The following is a 16,456-nucleotide window of genomic DNA, read 5'->3' on the forward strand; positions in this document are numbered from 1 at the left end:
GAACGCTCACTAAATGAATGTCGTAAGGCGAGGGCCACCTGTATTTCCGGACTCTTTCCCCAAGGCCTGAGAGTTTACACCAGGTTCGAGGTTCATTTTATTTATATGCCGCCCTATTCCCAGCGGGACTCAGGCGGCGCACAAACCCAAGGAGGGGGGGGGGGGAACACAAGAACTACAAAAAAAAGTACACGGAATTTAAAACAACCAACAGCCACACAATTCGAGAGGGGAAGGGAACTCATCGACCCCAGGCCTGCCGACACAGCCAGGTTTTAACGGCTTTTCGGAAGGCCTGGAGAGAGGTGAGGGTCCGAATCTCTGTGGGGAGCTCGTTCCAAAGGTTTGCAAAGGCGAGGAGAGACAAAGAGGTGACCCCCTACCCGGCTGATCTTGCTTTTCGAGACCCTGCTCTTCCTCTTCTTCAGTGTCCTCATCTTCCTCATTCGACTTGTCTTCATTCTGCGACAGAGGAAAGGAAAGTGATCCTTTGCAAGGCAGGAGGGAGCATGAGATCCATGCTCAACGAGAACTGCCTGAGATTAAGTCCATCAATCAACTCAGTGTAAAAAATAAAGGTTCCCCTCGCACACATGTGCTAGTCATTCCCGACACTAGGGAGCAGAATTCATCTCCGTTTCAAAGCCGAGGAGCCAGCGCTGTCCGAAGACGTCTCCATGGTCATGTGGCCGGCATGTCTAAATGCCGAAGGTGCACGGAACGTTGTTACCTTCCCACCAAAGGTGGTTCCTATTTCTCTACTTGCATTTAAGAGCCCAGGTGGCGCAGTGGTTAGAGTGCAGTACTGCAGGCTACTTCAGCTGACAGCTAGTTCGGGGGTTCAAATCTCACCGGCTCAGGGTTGACTCAGCCTTCCATCCTTCCGAGGTGGGTAAAATGAGGACCCGGATTGTTGTTGGGGGCGATACGCTGACTCTGTAAACCGCTTAGAGAGGGCTGAAAGCCCTATGAAGCGGTATATAAGTCTAACTGCTATTGCTAACTGCTATTGCTATTTTCGAACTGCTAGGTTGGCGGAAGCTGGGACAAGTAACGGGAGCTCCCTCCGTTACGCGGTGCTAGGGATTTGAACCGCCGACCTTTCTGATCTGCAAGCTCAGCGCCTTGGCCACTGAGCCACCTTCTCAACTCAATGTTCACGACATCAATTAACTCTCTGTGTCATTGAGAAGCTCCTGGCACCTCGGAGGCCAAAATGCACCAGCTTTGTGCCTGCTGTCGAGGCAGATCAATACGAAGGGTGGGTGGGACTGGGGGGGGGAGTGGGAGTTATTTTTGCAGATTAATAACCCCGGCAACAGTTAAGGGCCCAAAGCAGCTCAGCTGCCCGGTGAGAGACAGAGAGAGAGAGATGCTCACTTTAGCGTCGCTTCGCTCGGCCTTCCGCGTCCTCTTCATAATTTCTTCGATTCTCTGTAGGATAGAAATTCCGTTTGAAGGACATGGCGCAGACCCCGAATGCTTCAGGGGGATTCTGAGGGTAGCGGAGCCCACCGGTTAAAACCCCTGCCCAACCCCTCACCCGACTCGCACAGCTCTGGCGAGAGGGCAAACCGAGAGAGGGGAAGGAGGAATCCAGGTGTCCTGGCGCTCTCAAATGGGGGATACCATAAATGCAGCAGGAACAAAAAAATGAAAATAAATTTTCCTGCTGAGTGCTGGGGGGTGAGGGGGGCAGAAGGGAAAGAGTTCTCTTTAAAGGGCAACTTTCCATAACGAGGAGGAGGAGGAGGGAGAGAAAGGGGAAGGAGAGAAAGGGGGAGGGAGAAAGGGGGAGGAGGAAGAGAAGAAAGGAGGACACGTAGGGAGAAAGGGGGAGGAGGAATAGAAAGGGGAAGAAGGAGAGAAAGGGGGAGGGAGAAAGGGGGAGGAGGAAGAGAAGAAAGGAGGACATGTAGGGAGAAAGGGGGAGGAAGAATAGAAAGGGGAAGGAGAGAAAGGGGGAGGGAGAAAGGGGGAGAAGAAAGGAGGACATGTAGGGAGAAAGGGGGAGGAGGAATAGAAAGGGGAAGAAGGAGAGAAAGGGGGAGGGAGAAAGGGGGAGGAGGAAGAGAAGAAAGGAGGACATGTAGGGAGAAAGGGGGAGGAAGAATAGAAAGGGGAAGAAGGAGAGAAAGGGGGAGGGAGAAAGGGGGAGAAGGAAGGAGGACAAGTAGGGAGAAAGGGGGAGGAGGAAGAGAAGAAAGGAGGATCCGTAGGAAGAAAGGGGGAGGAGGAGGAAGAAGAGAAAGGGGAAGGAGAGAAAGGGGGAGGGAGAAAGGGGGAGGAGGAGGAGGAAGGGCCTCCTACCTTCTTCCTCTCCATCCTCTCCTGCAGGTTCTGCTGCATAATCCGCTCCCGTTCCTGCCGCTGTTTCTCGGCCTCTTCGAAAGCCTTTGCCTCGGCTTCTTCCCGCTAAAAGAGGAAAACCGGCGCGGTGAGTTCCCCAGGCCCCAACCTGTCCTCTGCGAAAGGGTCCGAACGTCATTTACAGACAACGAGTTACGCCAGGAGTGGTTACGGCAGCGAAAGACAGCCGGAGCTCCCAAATCTTCACTTGGGTCCTGCGTTCGAGTCACACACCCAAGAGGGGAAAGCCTGGATTTAACTCCGCCACTGCTGCTTGGCGTTACGCCGCAATTCCCTGGGTGGACATTGTGGCCCAACGTAGGGAGGGTGGGGGGGCAGGCTGAACAAGCCGCAAAGGATGCCCTGCTGGGACCCCAACCTGCAGCTGAAGCTCCACCAGCTTCTCCTGCTCTTCCTGCTCCTTCTGAATCCGCTCCTTCTCGGCCAGCTGCTGCTGCTCCTCTTCTTCTGCTCTCTTCAGCTCCTCCATCTCTCGGAGGGCGGCCTCCTCCTGCGCCTGCTTTTCCTGGGCTAAGCTGGCCAGCTCCTCCTTCCGGATTCTAAGAGCCCAAAGCAAAGGGAAGGTGGGTAAAAGCTCACCTGGGCAGGCCGGCCAGCCAGCCTCGTGCAGCCCGGTTTGCAAACGCCTGGCCTCTCCATTGGCAACACCGAGCCCTCCTGTTCCCAGGCCTGGGGAGGGTGTGTCGGTGGAGCCCCTGTTGTGGGTTTGTGGTTAGGGTTGTTTTGAATCCGGGCTGATGTGTTTTAATGCTTTTCACTGTTTTGACTGTAGATTTGGAGGGGGTTCACTGCCCAGGCTTTTGGGTGGCTTGCCATATGTTGAATAAATCAACCAACCAGTAAACCCAACCAATCTACCAAGCAGTCAAGCCAACCAAGTAGTCAACCATCTAACCAACCTACCAACCCAAACCAACCAACCATTCAAATCACCCAGCCAACCTACCAACCTGTCAACCCAACCGATCAACCAACCTGTCAACTCAACCAATCAACCAACCTGTCAACCCAACCAATCAACCAACCTGTCAACTCAACCAACCTGTCAACCCAACCAATCAACCAACCAACCAACCTGTCAACTCAACCAACTTGCCAACCCAACCACATCAACCAACCTGTCAACCCAATCGATCAACCAACCTGTCAACTCAACCAACCTGTCAACTCAACCAACCTGTCAACTCAACCAACCAACCAGTCAACTCAACCAATCTGTCAACTCAACCAACCAACCTGTCAACTCAACCAACTTGTCAACTCAACCAACCTGTCAACCCAACCGATCAACCAACCTGTCAACTCAACCAATCAACCAACCTGTCAACCCAACCAACCTGCCAACTCAACCAACCTGCCAACTCAACCAACCAACCTGTCAACCCAACCAACCTGTCAACTCAACCAACCTGTCAACCCAACCGATCAACCCAACTGACCACTCAATCAGCCAATTAACCAGCCAGCAGAACCAAAGGAGAGAATGCTTCAGGCCTCCTTTCTAAAAGAAGGAAGGCAGTTTTTGAATTTTAACTGATCAGCCATTTAGAATTTTAAAAGGTTCAAGATCTGCAATGGAGCAAAAGGAGGACCTTTCTATTTTATTCAATTATCTTTGTCTAAGTCTCTTAGAGTCTTTATCCCAGGAGATCAGGGGTTAGGGTCAGAGAATCTCCCTAGAGAAACCTTGATTAAAAACCTTTCTGGGTGGGTAAACGAACCCCTCTCTCGTTTACCTTTCTTCCTCTTCTCTTTGAAGCTTTTCCTGGTCTTCACGCTCTCGCTGTTCCCGGGCAAGGCGGCGTTTTTCTGCCAAGATCTTCGATGCTTCTTCAGCAGTTGTGGTCCCTGGAAGAGTTTTGCCACTCGCATCTGGAAAAATAAGAGAGGGATTTAGCAATAGCAACAGCACTTAAGAGTTATATACCGCTTCACAGTGCTTTACAGCCCTCTCTAAGCGGTTTACCGAATCAGCCTACGGCCCCCAATAATGTGGGTCCTCATTTTACCCACCTCGGAAGGATGGCAGGCTGAGTCAACCTTAAGGTGGTCAGGATTGAACTGCTGGCAGTGGGGAGATTTAGCCTGCAATACTGCATTCTAACCACTGTGCCACCGGGAAGGAGAATGAAAAAGGTAATAAGAAGGAAGGAAGGAAGGAAAGAAGGAAGGAAGGGCACTTATATACCGCTTCAGAGCCTTCCTTCCTTCGCACTCAGATTCACAGCGCTTTACCACCTTCTCTAAGAGGTTAACAATGTGAGCTTCTTGCCCCCAAACAATCTGGGTCCTCAATTTACCGACTCTGGAAGGATGGAAGGCTGAGTCAACCTTGTGTTGATCCGGATCGAACTGTGGGCAGAATGAGCCTGCAATACCGCAATCCAACCACTGAGCCGCCATGGCTCTTAAGCAAAGTCATACAAAGGCAGTCCAGTGCTGAATTTGCTTCCCACTGCTTGTGACTCTGCTCTGTTCAGAATGAAGCTTGATTTAGACAGGACAGGGAGGAGAAAGCTTTGGCTTTTGTATCCCAGCCCCCCCCCCCCCAATACCTGTCACAACACAGTCTCTCCTTGCTGGCCAGGGGATCTGAACGCAAACAAATAAGGCATGCCGAAAGTGATGGTAAAGGCTTTCAAATAAGCACCAAGTCCCACGTTTAGGAGCCTCACACCAAGTTTGATGGTGTGCGAAGAACCAAGTTGAATAATCAAATACGATGGGTTTAAGTTCTAGGTAGTAGATTTTTTCTACTTCCGTGCTTTGAATTCCCTTCAAAATAAGGAATTATCTCAAAATAAGAAAAAGCCGGGTTTTTACAATAGGGTGAAGTTTCACACACCCCAAAGACCACTTTGGCTGTTGAAGAGGTTCGCCTAGAACAGTGTTTCTCAACCTTGTCAACTTGAAGATGTCTGGACTTCAACTCCCAGAATTCCCCAGCCGGGGAATTCTGGGAGTTGAAGTCCAGACATTTTCAAGTTGACAAGGTTGAGAAATACTGGCCTAGAAGCACCTCTGGCCATGGAGAGATTTCTTGGGTGCGAAAGCTGTTTTGCTGTTATCTCAGAAAGTTTTCAAGAATTCGACTTCTGGCACGAGAGACACAAGTTTCCTTGGAAAACGCCCATCGAAGTGGAGAATTTAGGAGAAGCTGATCCATGTCTCCAACTGGGTGTGTGTGTTGGTTACAAACATTTAACTCGCATGGACCAAAGTGAAAAATATCTATGCAACACTGGACGCTTTACTAGAGGTCTATGCTCTAGGGCAGTCTTTCTCAACCATGTCAAGTTTAAGATGGGTGGACTTCAATTCCCAGAATTCCCCAGACAGCTTTCCCAACCGCGCACATTAGGCGAACGGTCATATTGTTCCATCAACCGACAGTTGACTTAGGACACTTGAGGGGATGCTTCTTTCTCTTGGAGTTTGGGCTATAATACACTTAAAGGAGAATATTTGTAGCTCAGGGTTGAAGGGAGGGGTCCTGGGTGCAGACGTTTCCTAACCCAACTAGGTAACATCATCAGTGCTATTAAGGAGTGTTGTTTGCTGTCAGTTTATATCTTCTATCAATCATCAGCACTCAGATCAGCATATTTAGATCGAGGTCAACTTCAGATCAACGATCAATGCCCCAATCAAGGAACTGTCAAAGAGCCATCAGTGACCAGCCCAATAAAAGAATCTCTAAGACCGGCCACACCCACCCCAGAATATCTAAACGGACAGCAAACCCCATTCCAGCAAACAGTCCAAGTCATACATGGGTAAGACAGTTAGTCATCAATGTCTTTCAGTTAAGGGATAATCCAAATAACATAGTCCAGTATCCATATAATCAGTCCGGTACAGTTGCAAAACTTACAATAGCTCACGGCACTTTCTAATAGCCAGCTTCCAAAAACACTCAGATCAGATCAGATCAGTCCAGCATCTAACGCAACAGAGAGCTAACAGTCGTTCTGGCTCCCTCTTATGGCCGATTGAGGAAAAACAGCAATCACATTTTACAGTATGATTTAAAGAAACAGGTACAACATTGTTACGTGATTTATATATTGCCAACCCAACCGTTAGATTATATTCCTAACGGCTAGCACTGATGATGTTACCTAGCTGGGTCATGAAACGTCTGCAAGAAAACCACCCATATATTATGAAGAAAAATGTATGTAAAACCTGATTATATGCATTATACTATTATACTACGGTATAATTATTATTTTAGTATTAGAATAAGGCAATAATTGACTAGTAAACTACAAAAGCAGAATATACTTGCTGGTACAGTAAAATTATATTATATTGTCAAGTTGCATTTTTATCTGTTTTGTATCTGTTTTTCTATTTCTCATGTTTTTGCTTATTTTTGTTTTCTTTTTTTTTTGGTGGTTTTTAAACCTGAAAATGTTCAATAAAAACTATTAAAAAGAAAAAAAAGAAAAGCATTCACCCCAGAGACCACCAAAGACTCCTCGCTGTAATCCCGTAAACTCTGTTTTATGTTGGGGCAAGGAGGCCCCATGGCTTCCTGAATCACAAAACAATCCAGAGGAAAATAAGACATTTGGCCTGACTGATTTGGTCAGCTTTTTCTTCTGGCCACCGATTTCCCATTCTTCTTCAATTATCTCCCCTTTTTAATCGATCTAAACCAGGGGTGTCCAACCTTGGCAACTTGTACGTCTGGTGGACTTGAACCGCCAGAATTCCCCAGCCGGCCCTCCCTAAACCAGGTTCTTTCTCTCCTTGGCAATAAATAAATCCAATTCCACATCCTCAAGGAAAGACCTCCCCACTCTGATGACACAGCAATGTAAATGCGATGATTGAAAGTTGTTATGGATGGGAAAAAACCAATGAAAATCTATTTAAAAAAAATAAAGACCTCCCCCATTCATCCATTCTTTACAATAGCAATAGCAATAGCATAGCAATAGCAGTTCGACTTATATACTGCTTCATAGGGCTTTCAGCCCTCTCTAAGCGGTTTACAGAGTCAGCATATCGCCCCCAACAACAATCCGGGTCCTCATTTCACCCACCCCGGAAGGATGGAAGGCTGAGTCAACCTTGAGCCGGTGAGATTTGAACCTCTGAACTGCAGATAGCAGTCAGCTGAAGTGGCCTGCAGTACTGCACTCTACCCACTGCGCCACCTCGGCTCTTTGAAACAACAAATACTGTTTCGTGTGCAGCTCTTTTTGTTCCTGGACCCTGAATACGAGTAACACGCCCAAGGACACATGCAAACACATACGCACACAAATTAAAAAGCCACAGGTTAATCGTTCGGTAGAATGTACAAATGTCCTCACCAGGACTAAAACGCTTCTCGATTCTGCAGATTTCCCTTGAGATAAATAAAGATTACCCGGAGGTGTTTAATATTTATATATATATGCCCTTGTCGGTTTATCTTTAAAATAAAAAATGACTGCTCTATTATATTGCAAGAGACCATTTATTGCAAAAAAAGAGGAGGTGCTCCAATAAATAAATCAATAGATAAATATATAAATAGGGAGGTGTCCCTCCTAGCTAGGTCTTTCCCCCTACCTCGTTTTCGGCAGGGGAAGAAAAGGGCATGTATGAAGGGGATGGGTGAAATGTTCCTTTGTCACCTGTAGCTCTGGGGTGAAGCTGTGGGCCGAGGACAGGGGAACAGGTGGGGGAAAATCCCGCTCTGAAGATTCTGCTTTCAAAGCAGAACGATTTACCCTGGACCTAAATTTGAGCCTGAACTGGGCAAGGAGCTAAGACTTTGCTCGGCTTAATCCGAATCGTCCTGCTCGTTCTGGGAAGAGTAGCCAGGGCTGGGCAGCGCCCCAAAGTGGTCGGAGAGGCTGGCCAGGTGAGTGTTTACCACCCTGAGCTCCTGGAAGATGTTGTCCACGCTACAGCGCATGGTCTGGAAAGTGTGCAGCAGCTTATTCAGGACATAAGGGTCGGTGGCCACCGTCATGGGTCGGTGGACTGAGCTCCTCCGGCAGAAAGGAGATGGAGGGGTAAGCCGGTAGGTCGTGGCGGGCCGGCGTGGGCACGGGAAGCTCATGCATTGCACGGGGCTGAGCCCGCCTGCGTCGCTGCGCCTGCAGGCCCCAAACACAAAATGCGGTGGGAAACCCTTGGCAGACACGGCTCCCTCCATGTTCGGCGGGCTGGGAACGCACGGCGGGAAGATGCAGGGGGAGTCCCCCTGGCCCGGGAAGTCAGCCCGGGAAGGGCTGGGGTTGGCGCCGCTCAGGGAGTGAGAGGAGCCTCCCAGGCGCGAGATGGGATCGTAGCCGAATAGCATCCTTCTGCCGAAAGAGGAGGCCGTCGGGAAATCCTGCGTGCGGAAAGATGGCGTGTCAGGAGACGAGGGACTGAAGACGTGAGGTGGCAACTCAGGAAGGAAGGTGAAGGAGGCCGCTGGCTCTGCAAAGGAAAACATGGGGCGGGGCTGAAGCCAGGGGCCGTAGCTCACTCTACGGTGCTAGCTGGACCTACGAGTGCTAAGGGGGAGGACGAGCGGGAGCCAGCAAGCCAGGAAGGGATCCCGGGGCCTGCTTAAAGCGATACAGTTAGTCCTCGGCTTAACGACCAAAACTGAGCCCAAAACTGTCGTCGCGTCGGGCGTTTGTTAGGTGAGTTTTGTCATGTTTTACATCCTTGTTGGCTGCAAGGGTTACGTGAATCCCTGCAGTTGTTAAGTTAACCAGAGCCGTGGTGGCGCAGTGGTCAGAATGCAGGATTGCAGGAGAATTCTGCCCGCTGTCTGGAGTTTGATCTTGACTGCCTCAAGGGGGGGGTGTGTGTCTTATACTCTGAAAAATCCGGTATTGAGCGCAACTTGGGAAACAGACCGGTACCGAGACAGATTCAGCAATGGTGATGACGGGGGCTGGCTGGCTCAGCCTTAAATATAAACGGATATTTACTTAACTTGTTTTACATTTCACACTTCTAAACCACCCCTCAAAGAGCGAACGTACGGCAAACCATCAAAATATAAAACGGTGTATAAAAATTAAAACGTTCATGTCACTTTTTTTCCTCAATTAAGATTTTTTTCCTCTTTACCTTCTTTGGTTTTAGGCAGTCCGGCGGGCGATTCTTTCTCCGAGGGGAGCCCGGTGGTTTCCTGCTCCTGGGGAGCCGCACTGCTCTCCACCTCGCTCTTCTTTTTGGTGACGCCGAGGACGTTCAGGGTGAGGGGTGGGCGCTGAATCGGGGCCGGTTTAGGGACCGCCATGGGTGAGGATGGCCGCTGCCGTGAGACATTTGTGGAAGATTGCTGCGGCCTGCGTCTGCCGAGAGAGAAAGAGAGGGAGCGATTAGAAGGGGCTTCAAAGGCCAAAGAATGTGTTGACCTAATGCTTGACCCTTTTTTCTTTGAAGACATTTCGCTTCTCATCCAAGAAGCTTCTTCAGCTCTGACTGGAGGGTGGGGAATGGAAGGATTTATACTCGTGCCCTTGTGACCTCTAGGCTGGAGTACTGCAACGTGCTCTACATGGGGCAGCCCTTGAAGAGTATTCGGCGACTTCAGCTAGTCCAGAATGCAGCCGCGCGAGTGATCGTGGGTGCACCTCGTTTCACCCACGTAACACCTATCCTCCGCGAGCTGCACTGGCTGCCTGTTGATCTCCGGGTACGCTTCAAGGTGCTAGTTGTCACCTACAAAGCCCTTCATGGTATTGGATCTGGGTACTTGAGAGACCGCCTACTGCCAATTGCCTCCACTAGACCAATAAGATCCCATAGATTAGGCCTCCTCCGAATTCCATCAGCCGGCCAATGTCGACTGGCAACTACCCGGAGGAGAGCCTTCTCGGTGGCTGCTCCGACCCTCTGGAACGAACTCCCCGTGGAGATTCGTACCCTCACCACCCTCCAGACCTTCCGCATAGCCCTTAAAACCTGGCTGTTCCGACAGGCCTGGGGCTAAAGACTTCAACCCCACTCGAATGGTATGACTGTTGTGCTTTTTAACGGTGTATTGTCTTCATGTTTGTAACTTGTCTATTCCTCCCTTCCCTTGAATTGTGAGCCGCCCTGAGTCCCCCCAGGGAAAAGGGTGGCATACAAATAAAGTAAAATCTAATCTAAATCTAAATCCTTGCAGACAGTTGGTCATTTGCAGCCTTTTAGAGGGTCGTTGAGGCCGCTTGGAGTCTCAAAGATGCTTTTTCAATTGGACTTGCTGGTTTTCTCTGAAGGTGTTTTGCTTCTCATCCAAGGAGCTTCTTCTTCAACTCTGAAAGGATGGTGGGGAATGGAAGGATTTATATTCCTTGCAGACAACTGGTCGTTTGCATCCTTTTAGAGGGTCGTTGAGGATGCTTGGAGGTTTATCTCAAGATCACCTGAGTGGTGCAAATGGGTGTGGAGCTTCTTGGAACCGTTGAAAGACCCAACAGTCTACAACACACTCCTTTCAACGGTTCCAACAAGGCTCCATACTCAGGTGATCTTGAGATAAACCTCCAAGTGGCCTCAAGGACTCTCTAAAAGGCTGGCAAATAACCAGCTGTCTGCAAGGAATGTAGATCCTTCCATTGCCCACCATCCTTTTGGAGCTGAAGAACGATAAGAAGCCAAATGTCCTTCAAAGTAAAAATCAGGAAATCCACAGCCGCCTCCTGAAAAAGCACCTTTGGGACAACCGGTACCTGGATGGCGGAGAATCTCCATGGACCTCTGTCTTTATGGAGAGAACCATGAAACCGAGAGGAAAAACAATGGGTTTCTTGAAAATCTCTTGGGGTTCCTCAGTAGGGCCGAGGGGTGCAAGAATTAAGGAGAAACCTCCTGGCAGTGGGGACCATTGACCAGTGAAACATGCTGCCTTCAGAGGTTTTAGATGCTTTATCACTGGAGGTCTTCAAGAAGAGAACGGACAGCCATTTGTCTGAAATGATGTAGGGTCTCCTGCTTGAGCAGGGACTGGACTTGAAGACCTCCAAGGTCCCTTCCAGCTCTATTCTGATGGATGGACGGATTGAAATGTTCTAGGGTCTCCTGCTTGAGCAGGGGCTGGACTAGAAGATCTCCAAGGTCCCTTCCAGCTCTATTCTGACTGATGGATAGAGTAAAATGATGTAGGGTCTCCTGCTTGAGCAGGGGCTGGACTACAAGACCTCCAAGGTCCCTTCCAGCTCTATTCTGATGGATGGACGGATTGAAATGTTCTAGGGTCTCCTGCTTGAGCAGGGGCTGGACTAGAAGATCTCCAAGGTCCCTTCCAGCTCTATTCTGACTGATGGATAGAGTAAAATGATGTAGGGTCTCCTGCTTGAGCAGGGGCTGGACTACAAGACCTCCAAGGTCTCTTCCAGCTCTATTCTGATGGATGGATGGATGGAGTGAAATGATGTAGGGTCTCCTGCTTGAGCAGGGGCTGGACTAGAAGACCTCCAAGGTCCCTTCCAGCTCTATTCTGACTGATGGATGGATGGATGAAATGTTCTAGGGTCTCCTGCCTGAGCAGGGGCTGGACTAGAAGACCTCCAAGGTCCCTTCCAGCTCTATTCCGACTGACTGACTGGTTTTACCCCAAGCACAATAGAGGGAAAGCAGAGATTCTGAATGGGATAGAAACCTTATTGTTGCTGGAGACGGAGGGAGCTTCCCCACGTTCCCGGGTGAGATGGAGCGCCTGGAGCCAGGCAGAGACGGGGAAGGCGCTCTCCTCCCTGTGGAAGACGGGGGCTGCTTGGCTGGCTCAGGTTTCTTGGAAAAGAAGAGAGAGAGAGATATATATACTGTCACATCACTGGTTTTCTCTTGAAAGAGATACTGCAAAGCTTCAGCTAGAATAAATTCTACTCTGCCGGGTAGGGAAAATCTCCTTCTCATCTGACATGGTGAAAAATGGGGCCCAGCTCTTTTAATTCACATTTATAGGGAGGCGAAGGGGAGATACCAGTTCTGGACTATCTGAAAAAAATACACTGAATTACAGAAAAGCTGGTCAGAAACGGGAGGATCGTCGGCGAATCTTGGCTTCCAAAAAGGTAGAATGTGGCTTTTTAAGCCCCTGCGATGGTCATCGTTCGAGCCACCACGTCAATGCCAAAAAATGTTACCAGCAAGACACCCCTTCAAATACTTTAATTGTACCCTTATTTCTCACCACTACAACTGCTACGTTGCAAAAGCAGGGGGGGCGTGGGGCGTGGAGAGTAACTGAAGCCATCCTATCAAAAGAATTGGGAGGGGAGGCTCCGTTATCCGTGGGTCTCCTGCTGGTGCTATCCCCGAAGCTGAAACCCGCAGCTGGGTCTTACTCAAAGGCTTACCTGTGTGGATTCCGACGGGGCGTGTTCGGAGGAGGAAGCCGCTCCCTTCAACCGGTCTGTGCTGCGGCTACGTAATGGCACTTTGGGGAGGTGGGCTGGGGAGCTGACGGAAGCTGAATGAGGACAGAGGGGAGAATCGATCAACAGCCAAGGATATTTGCAGTTCAGGGTTGAGCTGGGGAGTCCTTGGTGCTCTTTTTCGAGTTTGGTGGGTTGTTTTTTTTTTCATAACCCAACTAGGTAACATCATCAGTGCTAGAAGGGAGTGGAGTGGAGTGTGCAGAGGAGGAGGAGTGGTGGTTTTCTTGCAGATGTTTCATGACCGAACTAGGTAACATCATCAGTGCTAGAACCCCCATCCCTTCTAGCACTGATAATGTTACTTAGTTAGGTCACGAGACGTCTGCAAGAAAACCACCAAACTCGCGAGAGCACCGAGGACCACACAGTCCTGCTCCTCTTCCTCTTCTCCTCCTCCACTCCACAAACCCTGCTCCCTTCTTGCGCTGATGACGTTACCCAGTTGGGTCATGAAATGCCTAAACTGCGAAGTTCAAAGAGCAACAAGGACCCCACAGAATCCATCAAGTCAAGAAGCTGATAAAGGCCATAAAGGTAAAGATTCCCCTCGCACATGTGTTAGTTGTTCTCTCGACTCCAAGGGGTGATGCTCATCTCCGTTTCACAGCCGAAGAGCCAGCGCTGTCCGAAGACGTCTCCGTGGTCATGTGGCCGGCATGACTCAACGCCGAAGGCGCACGGAATGCTCTTCCCTTCCCACCCAAGGGGGTCCCTATTTTTCTACTTGCATTTTTTACCTGCTTTCGAACTGCTAGGTCGGCAGAAGCTGGGACGAGGAACGGGGAGCTCACTCCGTTATGTGGCGCTAGGGATTCGAACTGCCGATTTGAACTCAGTGGCTAAGACGCTGAGCTTGTCGCTCGGAAAGGTCGGCAGTTCAGCGGTTCGGGTCCCTAGCGCCGTGTAACGGACTGAGCTCCCATTACCTGCCCCAGAGAGATGCAGAGGCTCAGTGACAGGCCACGAAATCGCTCGAGTTACCACGCTTGGGTTAAAAGTCTTTACAGGCACATGCAAAGAAGTATTTCAAGTTGGCTGCTCCTGAAGGCATTTCCCGGGACCCCAAACTCCGGGTAGAGAGCAGACCCCTGCCCCCCCCATCTTCAAAGCCCCTAATGGGGAAATTCAGGAGATTTGTTATATGGGGGAGGGGTGGTAGTGTGATTGGCAGAACTGATTTCTTCCCCATTCTACTGGTTAGAAAACATCCAACAAGGCAAGGTTAGAATAGATCAGTAGATCTATTATACCCCGTTTCCCCGAAAATAAGACAGGATCCCGTTTTGACACCCCAAAATAAGCACTTGGCCTTATTTTTGGGGAGGTCTTATTATTTTTGAGGTGCAGGAGGCGGCGAGCGTGGTCACCTGATGGCTGCTGCTGTGTTGCCATATTTTCAGGGAGGGCTTATTCTAGCGCATGCATTCAAAAGCCCGATTGTAATTCCGTGAAAGGGGGAGGGGTTTCGTGAGGCCAAAAATGCTGCATTCAGTGTATAAGACGCACCCAGATTTTCAGCCTCTTTTTTGAGGGAAAAAGGGTGCGTCTTATTCTCCGAAAAAATACGGTATTATCCGGGGAGGTCTTATTTTCGGGGAGAAACAGGGAACATGTCTGGTTGTGCTCCTAAACTACCCAGCAGCCCTGCCATGCTGGATGGCTCCGGGCTGTTACCTGCGGGATCTTTGCCCTCAGCAGACAAGGTGGCTGCGCTCTTACTCCTGGCTAGAGAGGCCTGGGTGGGGGTGAGCAGGCGGCTGACGGAAGTGTTCTCGGCCAAACGGCGAGCTGCGGGACGGGAAGCAACGGAGGAGGCGTCAACGAGGAGTCTCCAAGGAGAGTGAGGGAGGAGGAGAAACACTTTCGGGTGGAAGGCCGTCCACACCATGGAGAAGGCTTAGGACCCGTCTTGGCACGAGACACTTGTGGGTATACACAGGTTTGGCAAATCAATAAAAAGGGGAGTCAAATTCCAGAGCTAAGACCAGCCTGCTGAGGCCTACAGGCCCTTGCCAAAATCAGAAGTCAGATAGCGCCTTAACAACTTGCCCCGTTAGTCAGGAAAGGCACAACCAGACTTCTGATTTCTCGAAACCAAGAGACTAACCTGGTCCCTCTCTCTCTCTCTCTCTCCAATCTACCTCACAAGGTTGTCGTTGTGGGGCAAACAGGAGGAGGAAAGAGTACTGGATGCATTTGCTGAGTTGTTTATCGAAATAATAAAGGTGGTTTGCTCAGAAGCTGAAATACACCAATGAGAGGAAGAGTGGGAAACAGAGGAGAGAAGAAAGATAGGAAGAGAGAGATAGGAGAGAGGGTAAGGGGGGAAGATGAGGAGGATAAGGAGGAGTGGAATGAAGAGAGAGGAGAAGGAGAAAGGAAGGGGAAGTAGAGTAGGAAAGGATGATGGAGGGAAGAAAGGAGGTAGGAGAGAGGTAGAAGAAAGAGGTGTATGGAGAGCAAAAGAGCTAATAATGGGTTTTTATCTTTCTGGGTGTTGATGACAAGAGGAACTGATGTAATTACTACTTAATACAATAGGATATTGACTATGTAATAGTATACATGTGATTGTATGTTATGAAAATGGAAAATAAAAAAGTATATTAAAAAAAAGAATAAAGGTTGGATTAAAACAAGTAAAATTAAAATGCTGCAAAGAACAGCATCCTTGCCAAGAGCTGCCTACGAGGCACAAGGTCTTTATTAAGAAGGAATTAAAAAAAAAAAAGGGGGGGGGGGAGAGAATTAAAAGGCAGTGCCAAGTATTGTCCAATAGGCAGGAGGGGGTCAATTGTTGGAGGGTCCATGCAGGCTGCCCCCCCAAGAATCATGAAGGAAGCAATGCAGGCAGGTAGTGGGAATCAGTGGGTTTGATCTGGGCTAGCTGTACAATTTGAGATGTGGGCTTTCTATAAAAGCTTTTTCTTTCTTTCTTTCTTTCTTTCTTTCTTTCTTTCTTTCTTTCCTCTTCCACTTTCTCGCCCTCTTCTCTTTCTCTTCCACTCTTTCTCTCTCTCTTCCACTCTCTTTTTCACCCTCTCGACCTCTTTCTCTATCTCTCTCTTCCACTTGCTTTCTCTTCCTTTGTCTCTCTTCCTCTCTCTCTCTCTCTCTGTCACTCACACAAGAAACCTATTTTCAAAAGCACCCAGAGGCCAGACAAAGAAATAATGGACAGAAACTGACCGAGGAGAGATTCAACCTAGAAATGAGATATTTTCTGACAGGGAGAACCATCAACCCATGGAACAGAAGTTGCCTTCAGAAGTTGTGGGGAGCTTCATCCCTGGAAGCTTTCAAGAAGAGACTGGACTGCCCTCATGTCAGAAATGGTGTAGGGTCTCCTTCTTGGGGGGGGGGGGGGGGGTTGGACTAGATGACCTACACGGTCCCTCCCAACTCTTGTGAGATTCATGAACAACAAGGGCAGTTTGCAACGATTTTTTTGAAATTGCTAACCGAGTCAAATCTTAGCTACCTGCTTTTTCTTCTTTCTGTACGTTTTCTATTTCGGGAAGTTTATTGCTCATTCTGCTCAACGATGAACTCCGTTTCTTCTCCGGTTCTCCTAGAACCCAAAAACACACAGATTATTTTCAAGCTGCGCTCAGGATGACTTAAGATATACACAATTTATGGAGATCATCAAAAACATCGTTTATCAGACTGAAGGACAGCAACAATCCCAGCTAACACCACATTTGTTT

General features: G+C 49.2%; 1 protein-coding gene across 3 annotated transcripts in view; it reads right to left on the reverse strand.

Moving 5' to 3' along the window:
* MAP7D3 (MAP7 domain containing 3) overlaps positions 1-16,456 on the reverse strand; it is a 39,261-nt gene that overhangs the window by 3,960 nt on the left and 18,845 nt on the right. For 2 of the 3 annotated variants that reach the window (XM_032227522.1, XM_032227521.1), the window contains 10 exons: positions 16,228-16,317; positions 14,421-14,534; positions 12,666-12,778; positions 11,966-12,096; positions 9,445-9,671; positions 4,107-4,242; positions 2,729-2,909; positions 2,311-2,415; positions 1,381-1,434; positions 384-462 (listed from right to left, as the gene is read on the reverse strand). In XM_032227522.1, the coding sequence (XP_032083413.1) occupies positions 384-462; positions 1,381-1,434; positions 2,311-2,415; positions 2,729-2,909; positions 4,107-4,242; positions 9,445-9,671; positions 11,966-12,096; positions 12,666-12,778; positions 14,421-14,534; positions 16,228-16,317 (1,230 nt within the window). The remainder of the gene's footprint in view (positions 1-383; positions 463-1,380; positions 1,435-2,310; positions 2,416-2,728; positions 2,910-4,106; positions 4,243-9,444; positions 9,672-11,965; positions 12,097-12,665; positions 12,779-14,420; positions 14,535-16,227; positions 16,318-16,456) is intronic. The other variant, XM_032227523.1, reaches the window with a different exon arrangement.

This window comes from Thamnophis elegans, chromosome 12, assembly GCF_009769535.1.
Source record: "Thamnophis elegans isolate rThaEle1 chromosome 12, rThaEle1.pri, whole genome shotgun sequence".
NCBI classification, from domain to species: Eukaryota; Metazoa; Chordata; class Lepidosauria; order Squamata; family Colubridae; genus Thamnophis; species Thamnophis elegans.